The sequence below is a fragment of the Ursus americanus genome, chromosome 25 (genome assembly GCF_024610735.1).
Source record: "Ursus americanus isolate L20-20 chromosome 25, mUrsAme1.1.p, whole genome shotgun sequence".
Classification (NCBI taxonomy): domain Eukaryota; kingdom Metazoa; phylum Chordata; class Mammalia; order Carnivora; family Ursidae; genus Ursus; species Ursus americanus.
Genome location: NC_142151.1, coordinates 13,495,323 through 13,522,732, shown reverse-complemented (window position 1 = coordinate 13,522,732; position 27,410 = coordinate 13,495,323). Strand labels below are relative to the sequence as shown.

The 27,410-nt window shown below is 39.0% G+C and overlaps 1 protein-coding gene across 1 annotated transcript; it reads right to left on the bottom strand.

The window, feature by feature from the left end:
• Positions 1-814: 814 nt before the first annotated feature.
• On the bottom strand, positions 815-25,672 carry CREBL2 (cAMP responsive element binding protein like 2). Its single transcript, XM_045781396.2, has 4 exons — positions 25,344-25,672; positions 8,107-8,304; positions 6,760-6,904; positions 815-3,935 (listed from the first exon to the last, which is right to left on the bottom strand). The coding sequence occupies exons 1-4, from the start codon at positions 25,356-25,358 to the stop codon at positions 3,931-3,933; spliced, it is 363 nt and encodes a 120-aa protein (XP_045637352.1). The 5' UTR covers positions 25,359-25,672; the 3' UTR covers positions 815-3,930.
• Positions 25,673-27,410: the final 1,738 nt, after the last annotated feature.

The window sequence follows — 27,410 nt, the reverse complement described above, 5'->3', positions numbered from 1 at the left end:
TAGAGGAATTAAGAAAGGTACTCCCTTAGGGAAAATTTTAAAAAGGCACCTCTCTGGGCAGACTTGCGCCACAGGTGCCCTGGTGAGGAGATAGCAGGTGCCCTTTCCTCTGCACATGGCCTGTTGCAGGAAATGTGAGCTAGATTTTAGGTCCATTCACCTCCTCAACTGGGTGCCTTTGTGCCGTGCACAATTGGCACGACCTTACATGGCAGTCTTGGCTTTGATTCATGACTACTTTATAGTTAAGTAAAATGTGATGGAATAAGGGAAAAGAGAACCAAGTTACCTCGCAGCCTGAAAACCTGCTTTATGCAGATTATAGGATTATTACCAGTTGGAACACTAATTGTTCTTAAAATTAGCTTAATTAACAGAAGGCTATTATTGCTAAAAATGGCTTTCAACTATACTATTCCAGGGATAGACATAATGATAAAGCTAAAAAGACTTCAGAAGTGTGATACCTACAACCCTACATGTTTAAATTCGAGATTAAATAAATGTATTTATCTTCAGTGATTTAAATCCTAACAATAGTCAAACCCAGGCCTATGTGACTATTTTAAATTTAAGGTAGTTCTTTACTAATTAAGCAGGTGTTCGTACCTCCTATTGAGCCTGCCAATTATTCTGTGAAAGTTATCCTCCCCCCTTTTTTATAGATGAGGAAACAGGCTAAGAGGTGAAAGAATTCAAGGTGACTCAGAAAATGGATCCAAGACCAGTTCTTCTGCCTAAATCTCACTCTTTTTACTACTCTGTGCTCATGCAGACATATTCCAGTATTGTGAAACAGACCATGTGAGATGTCTCTGGTGAAGATATTTTATTTTTCATAAAAATATAATTGTACAATGCTCTTCAGAGAAAGAAAAATTCCCTCAATGCCCCCAAATACCACGTGGATTAATAATCTTCCTCTCTTTTAAAACTAAATATGTAGTTGATAATATGCAACCGATTTCTTGTGAAGTATAGTTATTTATGTTTTTAAATTTTCTTTGCCTTTAACTAAAGCTAAGTCCAGTTTAAACCTATGCTTTTTGTAATGAGCCAAATCAAGTCTATCATAATTCAAAGATGATGAAATAAAATGCTAAATGGTGATGCTGATAAATACTGTCAATTAGCTGGTATACAGTGATATGAATTTGCTGCAGTAAGACAGATTCTAATTTAGATACAACAGATAGGTTTTAGATAAAATAGGAAAAAAATTTTAATAATGTCAACTATATCCTAAAACTTGACCTGGTCAAACTTACTCCATATTATATTCAGTTGTTCTAATATATGGCAGGTCTATGCTAAGTTAATGACAGAATATAACTGGTCTAAATACACAAATATATATTTTCCCCTTACCTTCCTTTCTTTGGGGGAAGAAAAAAAAAAAAAAAGGAAAAGGAAACATTACTCTCTTTACTCAGAGAGCAAGGAGAACAGCACTGATCCGGAGGGACAGAGCTCAGTGATTCTCTCACCCTCTGCTGGGTGTTGTCATTACAGAAAGCGAGAGATGCTAGGATTTCAGTATGCTGCTGCTGAACTGGAATGGGAAAAGAAATGCTCCGGCTGTTTTACTCAGTGACATTTATTAACATGCTTCAAGTGGCCAAACGTGCAGCCAGCACAATACCCGAAGCAATGAAAACATTCCTTTTTAAGACCCAGGAACTTTCTCTTGGTATGATCTACTTTAAAATAGCAAAAAGATCAGTTTAGGAATAAACTTGGTAAGTTGTAATTTACTTTCATCCAAAATTACACATCCTCTACCTGAGGACCAGGTCGCTGCTCTTGTAACGATACTAGGGGTGAGGGTGGAGGGTAGCTCAAGTGACCCTGTAATTTAAAGTTACAACCAGAGAAGAAATACTTCAAGCACAATGGAGACATTCCATTGAAGAGCCACATTCATTTTGGAATGTTTGCTTTGAAAACAACTCTTCTGGGGAATTCAAAAGGTACTGAACAAAGCAACACAGAGTAAATCTTGGGTTGTTTTGCAAAATAAAAATATACATTTGAGTAGACCAGATGGCAAAAACATACCCATTACAGTCTGAACACCATATTTCAAACACTTAAATTCTGAAGGTCTGAATATTAATAATCTTTAATCTATCTATATTTGTGACCCTAAAAAGACATTAAATACTCTTAGACCCCCAGTCCTCCAAAACACAGAGAGACCCAACAGGCTGGGCTAGTGGTATATCAGTAGTCACACAGGACTAGACGAGATCTGAGTTTGCAACCTACACACAAGAGATCTTCAGGAACTCAGGCTAAGGGGAAGCATTTTATTCAAACGTACGGCCTAAGAGAAGGGGGGAGAGTACCTTGTAATCTGAAACTATGTGGTCCATCTCTTGTTTCACCTCACAACCTAGACTATGATGCCTCCTCATAAACTGCCATTTCATAACAAAACATACTGTTTAGAAGCCAAACATTTGCTTCATTAGAGCTAAGAACAATTATAACTTAGCAGCAACAGAGAACACAATTCCTGATTTACCTATGGGAAACAGAAGAGAGAGTAATAAAGTGTCTCAGTGGGGAAACTGAAAGATTCCTAGTCTATCTGCATGTATAGTATAATGAGCTTGATTCCTCAACCATCACTCTGTTTGACAGTCAGAAAGAAAGTAAACGTTAACTGTGATGGGAACTGGAAAGAACCACTCTGGCCCTGTGCACCTCCTGCCAGGCCTGCCAGCCACGTGCTGTGCACAACTCCAGCTCAGTGCTTCGCTCCAGAGCGGAGGCGCCGTTAGGGCCGAACCAGATGCACACCCACAGTGTATTTCTTCCTGGCTCAGAACACATTCCTAAGGAAACTCATGTCAGGGAAGAAACTAAGTGTTCTGGTTATGCCTACAGCCATTAAATCTACTAGCAATTTCTCCCTCATTTTGTTCCAGATCTCTTGTGGCGGAAACTCGATCTCAGCAGCTAATTTCATCCTATTTTCTTTAGAAAAATTCTCCAAGTTAGTTGACTACACAAGGCAATGTGTGTGAACATTCACTCCTACCTCCCCACATACATATACAGACATACGATAGAAACACATACATACATACATATATACTCTAGGTTGTCAAGATGATGTATGCTGCTGAAATGCCTAAAAGGTTACTTCTTGCTTAAAAATAAAATTTGACTAATTATTCTCCAAGTATGGATTAGGCCCTAGCAAACTTTTATAAATATAGTTTGAGAAGACAGCAACAAAAGTTTTAAATAGAGGCTGTCTTGAGGGCTTTCCTGATGGATTTTGTTAACACATACATTATTTAAAACAGGCATGTCATTATGGATTATAAAAATAGAAATGTATATATTTGTTAATACATAATCACAGCTTATGCTGGAATGGCTCACAGGAGAAATCATGGTTCATGCAGAAAATAAACATTACTCAAGTAAATATAAACAAATAAGATTAGGTCCATTAAGGCTGAGAACTTAGTAATCAGCCCATTTGGTTTCTCTTTGTAGGGCAATCAAAAACATAAAAGAAGGTGACACCTAAACACACATACACATAAATGACATGAAATACATGGAAAGAATATAAATTAACCAATAAAGCAATGTGGAGTTAAGGTGCAAAAATACAATCTTCACCCACTTCTCTCTACTCCTGTGTTTTCAAGCATTGCAACACGTTCAATGCCATGGGTGGCAAGGCCAACCAGAACAGGTCTGAATGTTTATAAATTTTCTAAGTGTTGAAAGTTAAAGCAAAATCCTTTGGGATCTATGATCACACATTTTGGTAGAAATTGCAGATTTACAGAGATGACTACTGAGCAGTAGGTAGTAAATGGAGCCAAGAAGTACAATCTTGCCCACCATCCTCCATAGGAATCAGAATATTGGCTTCAATCAGTAACTCGTCATTTTATATCATCTTCACCCTGAAAGATAAATCAAAGTTACCAATGTAAGAATGCTTGTAAGTCAATGAAGCTTGGTTAATCTGTTTTAAAATGCATTTCGTTTGTTTAGTATCTATGGAGAAAGGCTTTTTTAAAATACAGACTGAAAGAAAACTGAGCTGATTTGGCTTTCTTTCATTAATTCAATTTAGATTAACGCAAATGTTACCTCATCTAAGAAAAGCTATCAAAAAGCAAACCCTTCAATTTTATAAAAATATTTTAAAAGAGGGGCATCTGGGTGGCTCAGTCGGTTGGGTGGCTGACCGCTGGTTTGGCTCAGGTCATGATCTCAGGGTTGTGAGATCGAGCCCCGTATCTGGCTCTGCACTGAGTGCAGAGTCTGCTTGTCCCTCTCTCTTCCCCTCTGCACTCCCCACACCCTGCTCTCTCTCTTAAGAAAATAAATTTTTTTTTTAAGATTTTATTTACTTATTCGATAGAGATAGAGACAGCCAGCGAGAGAGGGAACACAAGCAGGGGGAGTGGGAGAGGAAGAAGCAGGCTCCCAGCGGAGAAGCCCGATGTGGGGCTCGATCCCAGAATGCCGGGATCACGCCCTGAGCCGAAGGCAGACGCTTAACCGCTGTGCCACCCAGGCGCCCCCTAAGAAAATAAATATTTTTAAAAACTTTTAAAAGATAAAACGTTTATAACATGTTCTTATAACTGTTTCAAGTGCTCCCAAAGCAGTCACGATGATGAAGAAACCAATCCATGACATCTTCATTACAAAATCTTTCCAGTCTCTTCAATAAACGGTGCTGGAACTACTAGATATTCACACGCAAAAGAATTAAATTGGACCTCTATCTCACACCATACAGAAAATTAACTCAAAATAGATCAATGGCTTAAAATAGAAGAGCTAAAACCATAAGACTCTTAGAAGAAAACACAGGGGTAAGTCTCCATGACCTTGGATTTGGCAATGGATTATTACATATGACAAAGCATGAACAACAAAAGAAAAAAACAGATAAACTGAACTTCATCAAAATTTAAATGTTTAAATGATTTGGCAATGGATTGTTACGTATGACAAAGCATGAACAACAAAAGAAAAAAATAAATAAACTGGACTTCATCAAAATTTAAATGTTGTGCACCAAAGGACACTATCAAGAATGTGAAAAGACAACCTACACAACAGGAGACATATCTGCAAATCATATATCTGATAAAGGCCTAGAACCCAGAATATATGAACTCTTACAACTCAACAACAAAATGAAAAACAACTCAATTAAAACACGGTCAAGGGACTTAGACATTTTTTCAAAGAAGATACACAAATGGCCAACAAGAACAAGAAGAGATGCTCAACACCATTAGTCTTCAGGGAAATGCAAATCAAAACCACAATCAGATATGACTTCACATCTTAGGAAGGCTATAGTTTTTAAAAATGGAAAATTAAAAAAAAAAACGCTGGCAAGATGCAGAGAAATAGAAAGCTTCATATGTTACTGGTGGGAAGGTAGAATATTTCAGCCACTATGGAAAACAGTAGTGGTTCCTTTAGAAGTTAAATATGGAAATACCATATGACCCAGCAATTCTACTTCTAGGTATATACCCCAAAGAACTGAAAACAAGTATTCAAACACATACTTGTATGCTCACATTTCAAAGCATACTGTTCATAATAGCCAAAAGGGAGAAACAAATGTCAGTAGATGAATGGATAAACCAATTGTGGTATACATACACAATGGAATATTATACAGCCATAAAATGGAAAAAGTACTAATATATTCTACAATGTGGATGAACCTTGAAAATATTATGCTAGGTGAAAGAAGCCAGACATAGAAAGTCATGTCTGTATGTATACAAACATGCTGTATGTTTCCATTTATATGAAATACCCAGAATAGGTAAATCCATAGAGATAGAAAAAAAATTGCCAAGGGCAGGAGGGAGGCAGTAAGAGCAAGTAACTGTTTAATGAATTCAGGATTTTCTTTGGGGGTGATAAAATGTTTCGTAACCACATAGAAGTGGTGGTTGTACAATATTGTGAATGTACTAAATGCCTCTGAATTATTACTTTTAAATGGTTAATTTTTTGTTATGTGAATTTCACCATAATAATAAAAAAAATTCTACAGTGATGGGCTACTGTATTAGATAGAGCCTGGACTAGGTGAAGACAGGTACTCCCATTAGAGCTGTGTGACCTTGGGCACCTTAGCCAACTCCTCTGCTATTTCTTCACCTATAAAATAAAAAGTGTAATTCCTTAACAGAATCATTGGAGGAAATATATAAGATAAATATACGTGAAAGTGTTTAGTAAACTGTAAATCAAAATACAAATAAAAGGCATGATTATTGGGGCGCCTGGGTGGCTCAGTGGTTAAGCATCTGCCTTTGGCTCAGGGCGTGATCCTGGCGTTCTGGGATCGAGCCCCGCATCAGGCTCCTTGGTTGGGAGCCTGCTTCTTCCTCTCCCACTCCCCCTGCTTGTGTTCCCTCTCTCACTGGCTGTCTCTCTCTATCAAATAAATAAATAAAATCTTTAAAAAAAGGCATGATTATTAACAATAACTAGAATGGTATACTCCCATTTATGGGCTAAGTCTATTTTTAAAAATTTCCATACATTTATCAGTTGCTCTTCATAGATCCCATGTAAAATTCATTTCAATATTTAGAATCTAATACCATTTCACTTGCTTATCGGTGTATTGCAAATGACATCAACATTTATTTAATGACATACCAAGGAAAGAAGTCAAAGGAAACCCTACCTTAAGACGCTCCTCTAAATATAAACTCTCCCACTGAACGTACTCACAGGAATTGCTATTAGCGTCTGTCTTCCCAGCTTTTGTGTGCCTGCTTGAGTTCTGCTGAGATTTGCTCTGCTCTTCTCCAGTGAGTAGGGCCTTGATTTCGGAAGGGATTTTTCCTTGGTCCATTGCCATGCACCACTGCTTGTACTGAAATATGTAAAATATATTTAAGTAAAATTTTACCAGTCAGAGTTCAGGAACCATTGGTAGAAATCCTAGACATAATAACTCCCATAACTAGAGGTCAGACTGGCTGCTGGGAATCCTACCCTCCACCATATTTCCTATTTACCACGTAGGACATGTATGAGGCCTGCCATCTTTCAGAAGAGGGTAGGCAACGGCTGATGGATCTTCCTGTGATACACTGGAGTAGTGTTTAGATTCAGAAGGCCCCTCTGGGGAAAAGAACATCTCCCCACAGTGTGCCACTAATTAGAATCCTTCTCTTTTTGCTAACTGTCATATTATCATTTCTACTCCTAAAAGAAATAATTCTGTAATTTCTGTTCTCTTTCATAAACATTCACTGAACACCTACTTTCTACCAGAATGTGTACTACGGACTTTGGGGATATACAAAGATTAGTCAGTTCAAAGGGTACAAACGTGAGGAATAATTTACAGCATAAGTCAAATTATAGATACAGATATATAAATATATATATAAATATTTTATAAATCTACTGAATAGTATATATCTGGACTCTCTTCAGGCCCCAACCTTATATTTTGCCTTTTAAAATGCTGAGGTAGTAGCCTGTCCCAGTTTTGTAATGATCACAGTAGTATGCCCTCTTCTCCAACCATCACCTCCTGCCCTGAGGTCACAGTAATGAGATGTCTATTCTCTTTTACATTTCTATAGCCATCACCCAGAGTGTTAATGAATGAACGAAACATGCTGAATAAAATATGTTTAAATACAAATGGTCTACTATGCATATTGTTACATATTGCTATATTGCTTCCACTTAGCAATATATTATAAATGTCTTTCTACATCAGTAAATATATATGTGCATTGTGATTTTCACTGGCTGCAAAGTAGTCCAATATATGAATGAGGTATAATTTACGTAACCAATCTCCTATTGTTGTACATTTGGGTTACGTTCCATATTTTTCTTTCATAAACAGTCCCTCAGTGAAATAGTCATGTACATTCTGCTTCCACCAGCGCTGTGCAAAAATGCTTATTTGTCTACATCCTGGCTAACAGATTAATATTCTTTCCCATATTTGTCAAATGGATACATGAAAATTGATATCTTTGTATTTTAATGTGTATTTCTTGACTACTAAGCTTAGGTTGATTTTTTCATGTGTTTACTGGTAGACTTTCTTACCATTTCCAGTTCCTCTCTGAGGGCACATATGGCTCTTTCCCGACTGGATACCAACTCTTCCAAATACTGATACCTTAGTTTTTTCCTAGCTCGACATTCTCTTGCACTCTGCCGGCTCCTCTCGAGTTTTGCCTTTAAGTCAATTTTGGCTGGCTTCCGACCACGCTTGCCGGGCTTCTTTACTTTGCCCCCAACCACCTTCAGCAAGAGAGAAAAGAAACCGTTTTTTTCTCTCAGTTCTGTTTCTAGGAAAGTGGCTATGGCTGCATATTAGTAAGGAAAACATTTACAAATAATAAATAAATGAAACCTATGAAACTAAGAAAGCATAATCCCATGAAATGCCTTATGAGTCTTGCTTCCTGATTTTTTTTTCTGATACTTTTGATACTATGAGTGTGAGAGAAGAAATACTGTAAGTTTTCATTATTTCTTCAATAATAAACTTTAAGTAGTTCAACAATAAACTTTATGAACCATATGTAGCTGGATACTAAAATCTAAAAGACTGCCACTAAATATTTTGTTCACAAGGAATCTTTATTGACTTGAGAAAATAGTTAAGTAAAAAAAAAAATCAGTATTTAAAATTCTAAGTTCAGTGTGATCTCAACGTTATAAAACAACACGCAGAAGAAAGGATATTTCAATAAGGATTTCTCTGACAGGCGTCATTATAAATAGCTTTTTACTTATCTGTACTTTTTATGATTTTTAAATGTTTACAATCAGAAACATAAAATCTGTGTAAAATTATATGTATATACAAATATATATTATATATATTTATTAGATTTTTAATTTTTATTTATTTATTTGAGAGAGAGGGAGAGTAAGAAGGAGAAACAGGTTCTCCACTGAGCAGAGAGCCCGATGTGGGACTTGATCCCAGGACCCTGAGATCATGACCCGAGCTGAAGGCAGACGCTTAACCAACTGAGCCACCCAAGCACCCTATATTATATATATATTTATAAATGTGTATCTTGTGCAATTTGGCTATGAATTCCCTCTTCAAATCTGTTGAGTCCAAAGGAACACACAGGAGGTCCCTGACACCCTCAGGATAATTGCCTTTAGAAGCCTATAATTATAACCCTAGACTGTCTCAGATTTCTACCTGCTCCCACTGGTCATACGACATCCTTTCAGTAGCTCTGTTATTCATTCACCTGCATGGGCACAATTTTTCGGTGACTGACAAAGTAATTGTTTAGCTTTGGCACCTCCCCAAGTTCTTACACAACATGTAACTATGAGCTAAATGTGATGAATTTTTAAATGTATCAACCTGAACTTGTACATCAAATAAATTTTCTTGAAAGCAATTACCTTGAAAGGGGTTACATTTATTCCAATGGACAAGCTTTTTGGGAAAGTGCTTTTAGAGCTAGTTTCTTACAACCTACAACACAGTTTGCCTCAGATCATCTACTTTATCTGATGAGGTTGTGAATGATGTCTAGTTCTTTCTGAAAATTACCCTCAGGGAATAAAAATGTCACAACTTCAGTATTCTGAAAGGAATATTGCTGAGGTTTTAAAGGCAACTGTTAAAGAGAAGATGCAAAACTCGAACACTGACAAATCACTGGAATAAAGTAGCAACTTTACCAGGTAATAAAACTCAAACTCAATATTCATGTGCATATAAAAACTCTCATTTGTTTGTTTGAAAATCACTATTAATATCACACACCAACAAAGCCCAGTACCCTATAAAGATCAGATCATTACTAAGTATAATGGTTAGGTGGAAAACCAAACTGTAGATATGAATCAGCCACATTACCAGACCCTGGGTGACAACATGATGGCCGACCACTGCATCGCGCATTTTATAGGGTGGCTCTGAAATGAGACTGAATACTCCAAAGCTCTGGGAAAAAACTTTCCTTTCCAGCACTACTGTAAAGCTAGCTGCTTCAGTACTATTCCCAAATTAGTTTCAATGTTTCAAAAACAGGTCCTTTAGGGGTGCCTGGGTGGCTCAGTCGGTTAAGTGTTCGACTCTTGATTTCAGCTCAGGTCATGATCTCAGGGTTGTGGGACTGAGCCCTGCATGGGGCTCTGCACTCAGCAGGGAGTCGGCTTCTCTCCCTTTCCCTTTGCCCTTCCCCTTTCCTTCTTCCCCCCAAGAACTCTCTCTCTCTTAAAAACAAACAAACAAAAAAAACAGGTCTTTTAAAGCTTTTTATACTATGCATCATCATGTTTTTATTCCAATATAATAATATATACTTCAGGAAACTGCACAATTATAATGAAATATTTTGAAATCATCCTACATTGAAATAGAGTATATTTGCTATTGCTACAGTTTTTTAAAAGCAATATATTTACAGCATAAATTCAGGTCTATAGTAAAATAAGTGGTAATCACATCTATTCTCTATGTAGTGGAGTGAATCATCAATCACACAACACTGTAACCTAATACCGCATACATTGCTGTTTTTAATTAATTCACGAGACGCTGCCTTTGAGAAACCAGCAAGAGGACACAATGTACTTCAGAGACTTGACTGATTTTTGAAACAAACCTCATACAGTCAAGAAAATCCAACAACAGTTATAACCCTTTGTTTAGTTTTCACGGTAGTAATATTATTTTATTCCTTTTCTTTTTTTAATTAGAAAGGCATAGTAAATAAATCCAGGGTTCCTGTATTATATGTCCTCTCCTGTAAAATTACATTAAAACCACATAACCACCACTTCTTTAGTTTAATTTTTCCTCAATGGTAGACTGAATTTTTGGCTTTGGGTGCAGCTAAAATCTGATTAGTGTACCAGTTTTCAAGAAAGTCAGGTACATTGCAGGACTACTGAGAATCTTAAGAGCATTTTGTAAAGAAAAAGGCTATTATATAGGGGTGCATGGGTGGCTCAGTTGGTTAAGTGTCCAACTCTTGATCTCGACTCAGGTCATGATCTCATGGTTGTGGATCGAGCCCCAGGTCGGGCTCCATGCTCAGTGTGGAGTCTGCTTGAGATTCTCTCTCTCCCTCTGCCCCTCCCCCCACTTGCATGCTCTCTTGCTCAAAATATGTAAATAAAATCTTTTTTAAAAAAAGAGAAAAGAAAAAGATATTATACAAATGTGGGTTGGTATACTAGGTGCCTTAACAACTGAACTTCATATATTTCATAAGCCATAATGATTAGGGGAGGGTTAGGAGAAATTAATAGAAGGAGCCAGACACTAAAACTGAAATCAACCTCACAAATTCCTCCCACATATCTCTGGGCCAAAAATCATTCTTACCAATGTTTCATAAAATTTTCACAAACTCAGTGGTTACCATATTGTCCCCTTGCTCTCTCTTATTTCTTCTATAAGGAAGCACATTATTGTGGCTAAGTAAAAGCACTGATTTTTATGCACCAACACAAATGCCAAAGAAAACTATGAAAATAATATAAAATTCCACTTTTTCTACTCTAGTTTTATTTCTATTCACATAGAGCCACGTGAAATTTTAAATAGCTATCTTTAAAACAGTTGTATCTTTATCCACTGCCCATATTACTTCTCCCCCCTCCAAAACACATTTGTGAGCCAGAAATAGAAAGCCCCAAGGGAAACACTCAGAAAGCTTGTCTCCCTAGCCCTCACAATGAACAAACTTACTAGCCATTGATTTTTTTCTTACTCTCCATGCAGAATTTATTAACCCAAAGGTAGATTTCAGTAGGGATTTTGCAATACCAAGTTTGTCTTCATTTTATGTTAAAAATGTTCAAGTCTATTTATCATAAGCAAGTAAGACTGAAGATCCTACTTTTCTGTTAACTACTTCTTGTTGTTGTCGTCGTTGTTGTTGTTGTTTAATACTTTCTCCATTGTGACAAGCTAAAACTAAATGTTATTTTTAGAAAGTAAGCACCAGGGACTGTCATATAATTCTATCTTAGTCCACAGCAATTATTATTTAATAAATACAGTAGATAAAAAACAAAAGATGTTCCTAAATAATTAATAGGTCAAAGAAGAGATAATAAGGGAAACGAGAAAACTACTTTGAGATCAATGAAAAGGAAAACCCAACATCCAAAACCGGATGAGATGCAGCATAAGCAGTGCTATGAGGGAGCTGTAAATGCCTAAACTAAAAGAGAAGATTTGAAATCAATAACCTAACTTTCTACCTTAAGAAACTAGACAAAGAAGAGCAAATTAAACCCAAAGCAAGCTGATGGAAGGAAATAACAAATATCGGGGCAGACATAAATAAAATAGAGGATGGCAAAACAACAGAGAAAAATCAATGAAACTGAAAGTTGGTTCTTCAAAAAGATCAACAAAATCAACAAACCTTTCGCTAAACTGGTCAAGAGAAAACATTCAAAATACTAAAATCGAGACCAAGAGAGACATCATCCCTATCAACTTTCCAGATATAAAAATGGTTACATGGGATACTATGAAAAATTATATGCCAAAAACTAGATAACCTAGAAGAAATGGACAAATTCCTAGAAAGACACAAAGTAGCAAAACTGACTTGAGAAGAAATAGAAAATCTGAATAGACCTGTAACAAATAAAGAGATTGAATAAGTAATTGAAAAATTTCCCACAAAGAAAAGACCAGGTCCATGTGACTTCACTGGTGAATTCTACCAAACATTTAAAGAATTAACACCAATTCTTTATAAAGTCTTACAAAAACCAGAAAAGAACATTTCCCAATTCATTCACTCTATGAGGCCATTATTAGTCTGATACCAAAATCAAACAAAGATATCACAAGAAAACCACAGAGCAAAGTTTTGTGAATATAGATGGAAATATCCTCAATAAAATGCTAGCAGACTAAATCTAATAACATATAAAGAGGATTATACACTATGGCTATGTGCGACTTATCCCGGAATAAAGGTAGGTGTAAAAACCAAAAATCAATTACTGTAATACAGCGTATCAATAGAAAAAAAGGGCCAAAGTTATATTTTTTTCCTAAAGAGACTCTGAAAAAGCACTTGACAAAATCTAATACCCTCATATGATTAAAAAACACTCAATAATGAATAAAGCTAACTCCCTCAACCTGACAAAGGGTACCTATGAAAAACCCACAGTTTAGTTTTTTTTTTAATTTTTTAAACTTTTTTTTTTAAGGATTTTATTTATTTTTTTGACACAAGAGAGAGCGAGCACAAGCAGGGGGAGTGGGAGCAGGAGAAGCAGGCAGCCCAACTGAGGACTTGAGCCCAGGATCCTGGGATCATGACCTGAGCTGAAGGCAGATGCCCAACCAACTGAGCCACCCAGGCACCCCAAAAAACCTAGTTAACATCACACTTAAAGGTGAAAGACTGAAAGCTTTCCCCCCAAAGATGAAGAAAAAAACAAAGATCTTGTGTTCTTTCATCACTTCCATTCAACATTGTATTGGAGGATCTAGCCACAGCAATTAGGCAAGAAAAAGAAAGAATTCATTCAGATTGGAAAGGAAAAAGTAAAACTATTTCTATTTGGGGATAATATGATCTTATATATAGAAAATTCTTGGGGCACCTGCATGGCTTAGTTGGTTAAGCATCCAACTCTTAATCTCAGCTTAGGTCTTGATCTCAGGGTCAGGAGTTCAAGCCCTGTGTTGGGCTCCACGCTGGGTGTGGAGCCTATTTAAAAAAAAAAAAAAGGAAAAGAAAAGAAGAAAGAAAATTCTAAGGAATCCACAAAAAACTATTAGTGGTAATAAATGAGTTGAGCAAGGTTGCAAGAGACAAGATCAATAAATATAAATTAGCTCTGCTTCTATACACAATGAACAATCTGAAATGAAATTATAAAAACATTCATTGAGAACAGCATAAACATGTGTGGTGATAAGCACTGGGAGTAACACACAACTAATGAATCATTGAACACTACATCAAAAACTAATGATATACTATATGCTGGCTAATTGAACATAACAATAAAAAAATAAATCAGAAAAAAGAGAATAGCATAAAAACATACCATTTAGAATAGCATTTTATCGAAGGTATTTGCGCCCATATTCATAAAACATATTGGTCTACAGTTTTCTTATGATATTTGTTTGGTTTTGGTATCAGGCTAATTTTGGCCTCATAGAATGACTTAGGAATAAATTTAACAAAAGAAGTGCGAGACTTGTACACTGCAAACCACAAAACAGCATTATAAGAAACTAAAGATCTAATAAAAGAAAGACATCCCACGTTAATGGACTGAAAGAATACTATTAAGATGGCAATACTCCCCAAATTGATCTACAAATTCAACACAATCCCTATCAAAATCCCAGCTGGGAATGCCTGGCTGGCTCAGTTGGTAGAGCATCTGACTCTTGATCTCACAGTCGGAAGTTTGAGCCCCATGTTGGGTGTAGAGATTACTTAAAAATAATGAAAATCACTAAAAAAAAAAAAAAATAAAGTAAATAACCAATAAACATATGAAAAAAATTCAATATCATTAGTCATTTCGGAGCTGTGATTCAAAACCAAGAAATAACACTTCATACTCACTAAGATGGCTATATAATAAAAAACAGCCAATAACATGTGGAGATGTGGAGAAATGGAACTCTCATATATTGCTGGTGGGGATATAAAATGGTGGCCATTTTGGAAAACCATCTGCATGTTCCCCAAAATATTAAACATAGAATTACCATATGACCCAGCAGTTCCACTCCTAGGTAAAACCCAAAAAGAAATGAAAACATATGTCCACATAAGAACTTGTACAATGCATGTTAACAGCACCATATTTCATGATAGCTAAAAAGTGGAAACAACCCAAATGTCCACCAACTGATGAGTAGATAACAAAATGTAGTGTGTTTATACAATGAAACATTATTCAGACATAAAAAGGAATGAAATGCTGATATATGGTTCAGTACAGATGAACACTGGGAACATTATGCCAAGTAAAAGAAGTCAAACACAGATGGCTACAAACTGTGTGATTCCATTCACATAAAGGGTCCAGAAAAGGCAAATTTATAGAGATAAAAAGTAGATTATTGATTGCTTAGGATGTGGGGGGGGGGGTGAAGGGAGGGAAAGAATGGGGAGTGGCTGCTAAAGGGTTTCTCTTTTTTTTCTTTTTAAAATTAATATACTTTGCTTTTTAGAGCTCTTTTAGGTTTACAAAAAATTAAGCAGAAAGTGCAGAGTTCCCATATATCCCCTTTTCCTCCACCCTTCCAGTGTCCCCTATTATTAATATCTTGCATTAGTGTAGTACGTTCATTACAATTGATGAACCAATGTTATTAATAAATCCAAAGTCTACATTAGGGTTCACTCTTTGTGTTGTACAGTTCTATGGGTTTGACAAATGGATGTATCCTGTATCTACCATTATAGTATCATACAGAATATTTTCGCTGACCTAAAAATCCCATGTTCCACCTACTCCTCCCTCCCTCGCCCCCAAAATCTTGGCAACCACTGACCTTTTTACTACCTCTATAGTTTTACTACCTCTATAGGATGCTGGGATCATGACCCGAACCAAAGGCAGATGCTTAACTGACTGAGCCACCCAGGCATCCCAACAAGTTTAACTTTCATAGAAAGAGGAGTTGTGTGCTCTGTAGGGGATTCTTAAAATGAGGAAGGCTCCAGGGTCCAGATTAAATACTATTCCAGAGACTCTTGGGTCATTCTACTTCTAGCTTTTCAGGAGCTAACAACAAACACTTAAAAAGGTTAAGGGATGCCTGGGTGGCTCAGTCAAACCGCATCATCGGGCTCCTTGCTCTGCAGGGAGCCTGCTTCTCCCTCTGCCTGCTGCTCCTCCTGCTTGTGCATGCGCTCTCTCTCTGGCATATAAATAAATAAAATCTTTAAAAAAAATTCAAGGCTAAATCAGTGTATTCAGGGAGAGAGCACTCACTATGGACAAGGTCTTGAGTTAAGCACTCTACATGTTATCTCATGTTATTTCACACCATTTCAGGTGAGGGACACTGCATCACACTCATCTTTTTCAGGTAAAGAGGGGAAAATTAATTCCTTTATTCAACAACCATTTATTGAACAACCACCACACCCCAAACGCTGTGAAACTCCAGGAATATTAACATAAGAAGATAGGGTCCTAAACTGTAAGGTATATAGGCTCATGAAACACAGCAGACAGGAAATAAACAAAAACACCATAAAGGGCAGGATATCAGTGTATATCAGAGTGCAGGGATGCATGTATATACACACATACAGAGATGCACAGTGATCTCTTTATTGTATATATGACAAAATTTTAGTCCAGAGAATTTCAGTATCAGAGCAGGGTCTAGAACCTAAGACTCCTGATTTTCATCATAGCAACTTGTCATGAGTTAACTCACTATCAAGTATGACTATTCCCCCAGATTTCACGGTAGGACTCATTGACTTGATCATATCATGCCCTGAAAAGGCTCTAAAACTGACAGGTGCTTTATATGCACTGCTATATTAATGCTACATGGTCATCACTTACTGCAGCTCACTGGGACATTAGGCACTTGACGGAGGGTGGTGGCGAAGAGGTTAAATAACAAACTTTTTCATTTTATGCTTCCTTGAAATTTCCCTCTACTATTGTGGCTCTCCATGCCCACCAACTGAAGTCATGCCAATCTATTCCTTTAAAAATTCTGATTTAGCTTTTCCTCTCTACTCCTACTACCTATACTAGTATGAGCCCCACTCACAGGTTATTACAATAGGTTCTCAGTGGGTCTTCCTACCATCTCTCCTTTTCCACTCCCCCTTTCCTAGCTAATCCATCTTGCAAAGAGCTGCCAAGTTAACCTTTTCAGCTTATTAAAATACCTTTGCTGTATCTTCCTTCATTGTAAAAAAGTAGTATCTGATCCTTATACAAAGAGTAAACTTTAATGGCCTTTTGGCCATGTTACTCTCCAGCTCAAGAGAAGACCTCTGACTCAGCACTGCTTACTAGGTCACCATATCCAGTATATCAGTTTGCTGTGGCTGCTGTGACAATTGCCACAAACTTGGTAGCGATTAAAACAACAGAAACGTATTCTTTCTGCTCTGGAGGCCGCAAGTTTGGCAGGGTTGCGCTCCCTCTGGAGACCATAGAGGAGAAGCCATTCCTTGCCTCTTCCAGCCTCTAGTAGCTATCAGCATGCCGTGATTTGTGGCCCTGTCACTCCAATCTCCACCTCTGTGGTCATACTACCTCCACACCTGTCTGCCAAATCTCCCTCGGCCTCACTCTCCTGAGGACACTTGTCATTGGGTTTAGGGCCCACTCAGATAATCTAGGATAAATTCTTCCTCTCAAAATCATTAATCACATTTTTTTTTTTGCCAAATAAGGTAAAATTCAGTTTTACCATACAAGGTGATATTCACAGGTTCCAGGGATTAGGACACAGATGTATCTTTTTAGGGGCCACCATTCAGCCCACTACATCCAGGCTGCTGCTCACCAAGCCAATCTTCTCTTTCTTACTCCCAACAGGGGCAAGTCATGCCTCCTTAGGACCAGTCACCCCATCCTCTGCATTCCCACCTATCTTCACCATTTCTCTAAATGTTCCCTCCATCTCCCCAACATCTGCAACAGCAAATGTTATGCTTTCTTTGGTTAGGGTCAGCTCCAGCCCTCTTCCTCGGAAGCTGTCCCTGACAATCACCCTCATCCCATACGTCATTTTTCTTCTCCCATGTCTGGAACATATAGTGAACACACTGAATTTATATGTCATATTGGTTTTTTTAGTGGCCTCACAGATTTAAGTTCTATCTCCTCCAAGTAACGTGAGCTCCTCAGGCACCAAACTTGTGTTTTTTACTTCCGCAACCTCAACTGTATCCAGCCCGGAGCCAGGCATTTAGGAGGCAAGTTCAAGTCTTATTCAAGACTGATCGTTGAATAAATAAATGCAGAGAAAAAGTAGGAATATTCTGAAACTGACTTAAGTTGATATCACTACTATGACTGCCAACTTATAGAAGTTGTAAAAAAAAAAGGGGGGGGGGCGCCTGGGTGGCTCAGTCGTTAAGCGTCTGCCTGCCTTCGGCTCAGGGCGTGATCTTGGCGTTCTGGGATCGAGCCCCACGTCAGGCTCCTCCGCTGGGAGCCTGCTTCTTCCTCTCCCACTCCCCCTGCTTGTGTTCCCTCTCTCGCTGGCTGTCTCTATCTCTGTCAAATAAATAAATAAATAAATAAATAAATAAATAAATCTTAAAAAAAAAAAAAAGCTCCCTCATAAGGGATATAAAATCTGAAAAACCAGTTCAGAACTCTTAACTACTCTACCACCCTTTTTACACTTATTTACATCCTAATGCTCTAATTCTTAAGGCAACTCATAAAAGTTTCAAGCTGTTAAGTCTAACAGAATTATCGCATTTACACGAAGGGGTAGGTAGCAACAGCTCCGGCTAAAAAGAAAAAAGAACAAGAAGGCTTGTTTCACTCTTTTTAAAAACACGAAGTGAAAAGTTATCTCCAACTGATTAAAGAAAAATAAGATAGATATGAATGTTCCCAGCTAGTGCTCTTTACCACTTTAAAGAAAAAACAAGTAGCTGCATTTTCATCTGGTGTTAAGACTCCCAAAACTTCCTTCACAGCTGTGGGTTAGGCCTGTTATTTACCAGATCTTCAGAAAGTAAGTCTAATCACATCTTCCTGCTGCTAACCTTTCTGCCAGTTTTTCTAGTCAACGGAAGGACAAAGAAGATAAAGTAGGCCTCTCTGAACTGAGAGTTAACTCCTGCCTCTCCTCTCCCGACACCTATGCCTGTCCTGGCCCCCAGCTAGGATTGTTTGAAGTTATACTACATATATTCGAGCAACGCCTGAAACTGTTTCAAACTGACTACGAGTGGTCTATACCTAACTGTCTTTGCTTCTTTCCTGCCCACCTCTTTTTCAACAGCCACATTTTGGCTTCTAGCCTATCACTCCAGGGAAAATTCTCTCCTAGGTTCATAAACAATCTCCTATTTTCCAAGTCCAACGGATACTTTTTCACTGTTTACTTGACCCCTTTTTTTTGGTAGCATCTCATATTGTAGACTAAGTCTACTCTTTAAAATTCTCTGCTCCCTTAGATAAATGGCATACTAGCTAGCCCTTTTTGTTCTCGTTCTCCTGTATCACTAACCTCCCCTTTCCCATTTATGTTGCTGAGTCCTATTCCTCAGCCCCTTCTGATCATTTTATTGTTTTCTAGGGTTTTGTCTCTTTAGCTCTCTCTTCTGTCCACACTCTTCATCCCTGAAGGATTTTATGCATGCTCCATCAACCACAACCCAAACTGTAATAGTCTCAATATGGTCTTCGGCTCAGGCCTTTCTTATGAGCAATCTAACCAAGCTGGTGCAGAGTTGGAAAGCACTAGCATTTGTTGAGAACCCATGATGTACTAAGTTCTTTTGATACGGGCTCACATATATACAGCTGACTCTTGTACAATGTGAGGGTGATGGGTGCCAACCCCCGAGCAGTCAAAAAAACCGTCTGTAACTTTTCATTCCCCCCAAAACTTGACTACTACTCGCCTATGTTGACTGGAAGCTTTGCCAATAATATAAAAAGTCAATTAATGCATATTTTGTATGTTATATATATTATATATTGTAATCCTACAATAAAGCTATAGAAAAGAAAATGTTATTAAGAAAATCATAAGGATGAGAAAATATATTTACAGTACTGTACTGTTCTTATTTTTTAAAACTTCACGTGTAAGTGGATCTGTGCAGTTCAAACCTGCATTGCTCAAAGGTCAACTGATTTTTTTTTTTTTTTAAGTAAGTTCTACGCCCAACGTGGGGCCTGAACTCAGGACCCGAGATCAAGAGTTGCATGCTCTACTGACTGAGACAGCCAGATGCCCCAAGGGTCAACTGTTATTACTTTTAATTCTCACAATAATTCATTAAAGTTTTATTAACCCATCCAATGAAGAAATTCAATTTGGAAGAGATGAAATAATCTATCTAAAATCATAACAGCTTGAAAGTTGTAGAAAGGAGATTTGAGCTCTGGTTATATGCCAAAATCCATGTTCTTTCCTAACTGGACCATCTGGCTTCTAGTCTTATCCCAGTTCCTACATCTTTACCCTAATCCATTCTCCATATAGCCATTAGCATTTTTTCCTTCAAAGACGCATATCCGATATTGTCAACTGTGCTTTAAAATCCTTCAATGGCTCCCCAACACCTACGGCCTTGGTTTTCAACTTCGGTAAGCATATGAGCCACTCAACTAGGGAGCCTAATTAAAATTCAAATTCCCAAGCCTCATTCCCAAGATTGTGGGTCAGCAGGTGTTTTTTTTTTTTTATTCCACACTTTGAAAAATACTGACCAAAATTTGTTAGCTTAACTTGCCAGGCATATCATGATCTGGCCCCTGCTTATTTTTCCATCCTTATCTCTGCCCACGCCTCCACTTGTGCTTATGCTCTAGCTCAGGGGTCAGCAACCTACAGCCCTGCTGGCACAGCCTATTGCCAGTTTTGGTAAATAAAGTTTTATTAGAACATAGCCACACCCAGTCATTAAGTTCTGCCTATGGTTACTTTTGTGCTAAAATGGCAGGGTTGAGTACTTGCAACAGAGATCAAAATGGCCGGCAAATAATTACTCTCTGGTCCTTTACTGAAAATTTGCCAATTCCTGCTCTAACTTATAGCATAATACTTATTATCCAGCACAGTATGCTTTAGTGCAAGATATTTCTTCTTTCCCATTTTCTGGAGGACTCCTATTCTTCCTCACAGATTCACTCCTACTGTGTGAACCCGTGTCTGACATGCCCAGAGAGGCACCCATTCTTACTGCTCCAAAAGCACTTTGCCTCTATTGCCCTTATTTTTTACCTCACTATATTGTAATGACTATTCTATCTGTCTGCTTAGTCCACTGAAATGTAAGTTCCCAAGAATAGTTATAAACTTTTTGACCTTTGTATCTCTGTCTAGCATAATGCATGTACATATTAGGTGTCCAACAAATATTTAATGAATTAATGAATGAATAAACTTTCCTGAAAACCTTAAAAGAGCTAATCATTCTGAACAAGAATATGTAAACTTAGATTTCAACTGGTTTCTGTATTATTGAAATCACTCCTTAGGGTTAAACTTTCTATTCAGGTGCCCTAGGTAAAATGTGCATGTAACCTAGACAGGAAAGGAAGGCACATTACATCTGTCAGAGATTTGTTTAGTAGAGTCGCTGGCTCTTCTGTTTTGGTCTTGTGGATAGCACTGATGAAGAGGAGGATAGGTAAAGCAGAAAATGTCTGGGTTTTGTGGCACTGCTCAAGACGGGCAGCTCCAACTATAGCAAAGGATGGATAAAGGGTTAATAGGATTCAGGGGCCAAAGGACACATCTGGGAATGTCAAAGACATTTTTTGGCCAAGTTAAAATTTTTGCAAGAACCAACGCTAGTCAGAACTGAATGGAACAGAAGACCCTGTCTTCTTACCTAAGAGGTATGGAAGGTGTGTGAAACCTTATATTCAGATGATCATGTGTAATACAGGTAGACAGGAGGTCTATGAAGTCTATGAAGGAGAACAGCGCCCACCTTAGCATACTGTGGCCAGCGTCTGGACCACTCTCTTGTCAGTTGCTCAACTGAATCTTGATGCCCTAAACTGTCAGGCAATACAGTATGGCAGTCTTTTACCAGCTTAGTCTGTGGCAGGAACACATCTGGTCTAGGATATTTCAATTTATATCAGTCATTGATTCAATAAACATAAAAGTCAATATAAAATAAAAAAAATAAGAACCTTCTGCCTATGATCAAAGCCTCTGAAAATAGCACACTTTTATTTTCTTTGTAATTGAATGCGGCAGGTCAGGAAGAAGCTTTCATAAAAACAAGAGCTTCTTCCTAGTGGTAGACATGCAGGTGGGCTCAGGAGACTACCTTTCTCACACAATCTGACAGTTAAATACACAGCTTAAGTTTATTTCATCATCCATCCCATTGCCCCATCCCATCTGGGGGCACAGTTAGGAGCAAAGGGCAGTATAGGTATAAACATGGCTACAAATGTTAAGAATAACACGCGATTAAGAATTACTAAAATAAGCATCTTAGGTACCTACTGCACTGTGCTAAGGACCAAAGAAGTCACTCCTAGGTTACGATAACATTTTTTGTGTGTGTTTACTATGTGTTAGACTCTATACTCAATGCTTTATAATAATGCATTATCCCTAATCCCCAACAAAGCCTGTGAAAAAGGTATTGACCATTTTACAGATAAAACGGAAACTCAGAAAGGTTAATTAACTCAGCCAAGATTTTTCTTTCCAAACTAGCCTAGTAGAGATCTACTCGGTGTTTGAGCTCTGCTACTTAGCACTTTCCCAAGCCCCCACTTTTAGATGCCCATCTACCTCGTGCTTTATTTTTGCCATTTGCCATTGTCTATATGTACTCTGGCTGGGTGGCTCAATGGAGCACACTGATTAATAAAGCCCAGGTACATCAGGGCAATTTTCTTAATGCCTCTGTTCCAATTTAATCCAATCACTATGAGTGAGTACTCTATGCTCTATCAGGCACTCTATCAGGCACATTGCTAGATGGTAGAAAGGTAAAGCTGTATTTCCCATTCAAATCTGTCCTACTCTGACTCCAGAAAGCTAGATGACAGAACGTGGAGAGCTCCTGGCAAAATCATTCCTCACCACCGATGAAAACAATTCAGAAGGGGAGCCTGGGTCAGCACCGATGAAAACAACTCAGAAGGGGCACCCAGTCAGTTAAGTATCTACCTTTGGCTCAGGTCATGGTCACCAGGACCTGGGAACAAGCCCTGCCCCGTGTTGGGCTCCCCACTCAGCAGGGAGTCTGCTTCTCCCTCTGACCCGCCCTGCACCCCGTGCTCTGTCAAATAAATAAATATTTTTAAAAATTATATATATATAAAAACAACTCAGAATACAGAATCTTTATATAGGAATGTCCTCACATCATCATCACCTGTTTCCCTGACCTGCTCATTCAAATACTGTCTCTCTAGAACTGCTGCTCCTGCCCACTTCATCCTCTTCCTATTCCCCTGGCCTTATGGTCAGCCAGTTTGTCGTCCTTTATGCTCTCCCACCATTATTAAGCACAACCACCATAATTCCAAGCTCCAACTCACCTCCCTTATGGAGGAGAAATGGAACCCGAGATGGAACTCCATCACCTATACATAACGTGAGGAGAAAATGTTTTGTGTTTATGTATGTATATGCTAGGAAGACAATATAATTCTGCAGGACTGTAACAACTAGAGCACAGAGACAGGCAGGGCTGGGAGCTGCCAAAGACTTAAGAGCTGTTTCATACTGCCTGACTGCTGGAAGAGCAGTCCGATCCTGCTGTACATGGCATTTAAATATTACTCATCCACAACTGCGACGTTTATTCAAAGTGAAAGTAGTGTATTCACAGAGGCACTATCCATCCAGAGACATGTGGAATGGATTTTCTTTTCCGTAATCATTAAAGATTTAAGAAACTGCTGGTTTCTAAAAACAACCAATTAAAAAGAATGAGAACTGAGTTCATTTTTGCTTACCTGAGAACCCCATAGGAAGTTATGGGTAGTCTACTCCCCAGATTTAACTTCACTCTTTTGGGGAAAAACAATAAAATTTTATAACCTCCACTACAGTTTGCTAGTTTTAGAAATAACTCCTATGTGATTTTATAGGTAAGTAAAATAACTCCAAATCCTATGTATTTTTCTTGGACTTGAGACTACTGAAGACTTTGAGAAAGTTATTAAATGTTTCAAAAGTCTGAAACGGAAACTAAAAATTTTATAGAATATACCGCGAGAGCCTCGAATTAAGGAAATTAAAGAACAATGTTATTTTAGCAACCTTAAAGAGCCAAATGTTATTTTCTGCAAAAGATAATGGATACAGTATTCAGATTTACTATCAAAATTAATACTGAACAATCAAGCTAGCAAGACTTTCATGGAAAAATTATTTTCTGATGTTTCTGGAAAACTTTCAGAACTCCCCCTTTCTGTCTTGAAAACACCACTTCCTGTTAGGATTTGCTACTTCACAAGCAAACTGTTTCTCCAGGTGAGTCTCAATTCCAGAGTACTGTGCTGGGCTTTCCCTTCCATCCATCACTTTGCTCAGAGCCTTCTGTAAGAGCAGGAAGACGACATAATGTAGAATAACGCAAGCAGCGCAGAGAAGCTAGAAATTTTTTCATTCCAAGGATGGGTGAAACAAAAACGTGAAAGCAGCAAAGTGTTACTGGTTAGATGGAAGGTGAAAGGGCACCCAAACAAAGGAAAAAGCTAGCTCGAGCAGTATGCCAGACTGTGGAAAGTAGACTTCTGAAAGGCATAGAGAAGGAGTGATTTCTACTTCAAAACTGCCAAAGTCTATTAGTCTGACTCCTTAAAAAGAAAAAAAAAAAGTCAATATCCTAAACATTCTAAAACACCAATAAGCTGGCCATGCCTACCTTCATGAAACAAAACTAGACCACACTAATGTGGACAGACGTAAAGAAAGAAATAGGTTATACGTAAACTATATGAATTAGCCAATAATGAACAATGCCTCTTAGAATCATTGAGATAAGTGATCTGGATGGCAAAAGGGGGATGGTGGTAGGATATTGAGATAGATTAACGGAAGGAATTCACTACTTTTCTTAGAGAAGGCTTTCTAGAGGAGGTTAGATTCTGGACGAATAGCAACAGGAGCTTAGCAGAGTGTTCCAACCAACCACAGGAAAATAGCTCAGAGGGGGAGTGAACTGATTATATGAATGGGGCATTGAGTAAGGGAGCCTGAGAGAAGAAAGGGGAACCTTTAAGGGGAATAGGGCTGGTTCAGGGTGCCCTAATTAAGGTCTCCAAACTGGAGAAAGTCTGGGAGGGGGGCAGGGGAAGGCAAAAAGAAAATGCACGGTAGTTTCTTCATTTACTTCGCTAGGCAAGTCAAGGACTAGGGTTTGCACTACCTGGAAAAGCTGACAAACAGGCTTGCCCTGGGAGTGAAAATTTTCCGGAGGAGAGGGCCCTTTCTGGAAAGACGCAGCCCCCTGTTCCCTGAATTCCTGGCTGGGTACCATGGGGTAATAACTGGAGGCGCAGGGATGTCTAAGGCAGGTGTTTCCTGGGTGTTGGCGTGGCTACCAGGCTGAGGTTCAGCGGCGGGTCTAGCACTTAGCGACAAGCAGGCGGCGGCGGCAGCTGCGCGTGCAAACCACAGGACTTACCTTACTGTCATCCATCTCGGCGGACAGGCCGGCCTGGCCAGGCGTTCCCTCCCCCTGCCCTCCCCCGGCTCAGCCGGCCTGGCCCGGCCCGGCCCCCGCCCCGGGGGAAGAAGGGGATATGGTTCTGACTGTCTCCTCCTCTTGCCTAACAGTTCGCTTCCCTGATGCCACAGTCACGGGGACGAGGGACCAGTTCAGGAATGACAGAGCGGACCCTGGAGGCGGCCCAAAACGCCTCCTTTCGCCGCCGCCGCCTCCTCCTCCCCCTCCATGACAGTCTCGGGGTGTGTTTACAGACGCCCTGGAGAGCCGCCCGGACGGGAGGGTGGGCGGGAGGACTGCACGCGAAATGGCCTCTTCGGGTGCCGTAGTCGGCCGCATTCTGGGAATTGTAGTTTTCCCTAAGGCACTATCTGCAGGGCTGACTAGGAAGAAAACTACAATGTCCACATACCCTCGGCAAGGCGTCTGTTTTCCTCCTGCCGGCGAGCGCTGCGGGGGAGGAGCCAGGCAGGAGGCCAGACTACGTTTCCGACAGCAAGCTCCTTTGGACTTCCAGCGCTCTGGGCACCGGTGGGGCGAGTTTGGGGCTCCGCAGAAGCCCGCCCCAAGGAGGAGCTCTGGGAGTCGGCCCTCCTCCGGAACACCGAGGAAACTCTGAAGGTTCTTTATTAAATAAATAAATAAATAAATAAATAAATAAATAAATAAATAAGAGAGAGAAAGAAAACTAAGAATGTACAATGCTGCCGCTGTTTTAGGAAGCACTTGGGCAGTTCCTCCCAATATTAGACATAGAATTACCATATAGCCAACAATTCCAAAGAAATGAAAACACACCTCCACATGAAAACTTGTACACCGATGTTCTATCCTAGAAGCATTATTCATAATAGTCAAAAAGTGGAAACAACCCAAATGTCCGTCAGCGAATGAATGGGTCGGATAAATGTGGTATGTATGTGCAGAGGAATTTTATTAGACCATAAAAAGGAATGAAGTACTGATAGATGCTGCAGTGTGTACGAGCCTTGACAACATGCGAAATGAAGAGCCTCATTTTGTAGATTCCATTTATAATGGAAGGTCCAAAATAGGTAATTGAAAGAAACAAATTAGCAAGTGGTTGGCAGGGGCTGGGGTTGGGAATAGCAGGGAGGCGGGGCAGGTATGGGGAGGGGTTGTTAATGGGCACTGGTTTTCTTTTTTGAGGTGCTGAAAATGTTCAAAAATTAAGGCCACCTGGCTGGCTTCTTGGGTAGAGCATGGGACTCAGTCTCGAGTTATGAGTTTGAGCCCCACATTGGGTGTAGCAATTAATTTAAAAAATCTTGGAAGGAAGGACGGAAAAAAGGGAAGAAAAATGTGCTAAAATTGATTTGGCAATGGCTGCACAACTCTGTGAATATACTAAAATTACTGAATTGTGGGGCGCCTGGCCTGGCTGGGTCAGTCGGTGGATTGTGGGACTCCTTTTCTCCGGGTCTTGAGTTCAAACCCTAAATTGGGCATAGAACTTACTTTAAAACAACAACAACAACAACAAAACAAAACTCCATACTGAATTGTATGTTTTATTTTATTTTATTATTTATTTATTTTTAGAGAGAGAACGAGATCAAGAGCGGGGTGGGGGGGCAGATGGAGATAGAGAGAATCGAAAGCAGACCCTGCGCAGATGTGGGGCTGGATCCAACAACCCTGAGATCATGACCTGAGCCGAAACCAAGAGTCAGGCACTTATCTGACTGAGCCATCCAGGTGACCCCTGAATTGTACATTTTAAAGGAATGAATTTGGGTACTTGGGTGGCCCAGCTGGTTAAGCGTTTGCCTTCAGATTGGGTCATGATCCCAGAGTCTTGGGATCGAGTCCTGCGTGGTGATCCCTACTCAGCAGGGAGTCTACTGTCTTTACCCTTACGCCCTGCTTATGATCTCTCTCTCTACTTCTCTCTCAAGTAAGTAATTTTAAAAAATCTTTAAAAAAATGAAAAAAAAGAGTGAATTTTACAGTATGTAACTTAATAAAACCATTAAGAAATAACTAAGAGGGTCTTTGCATACC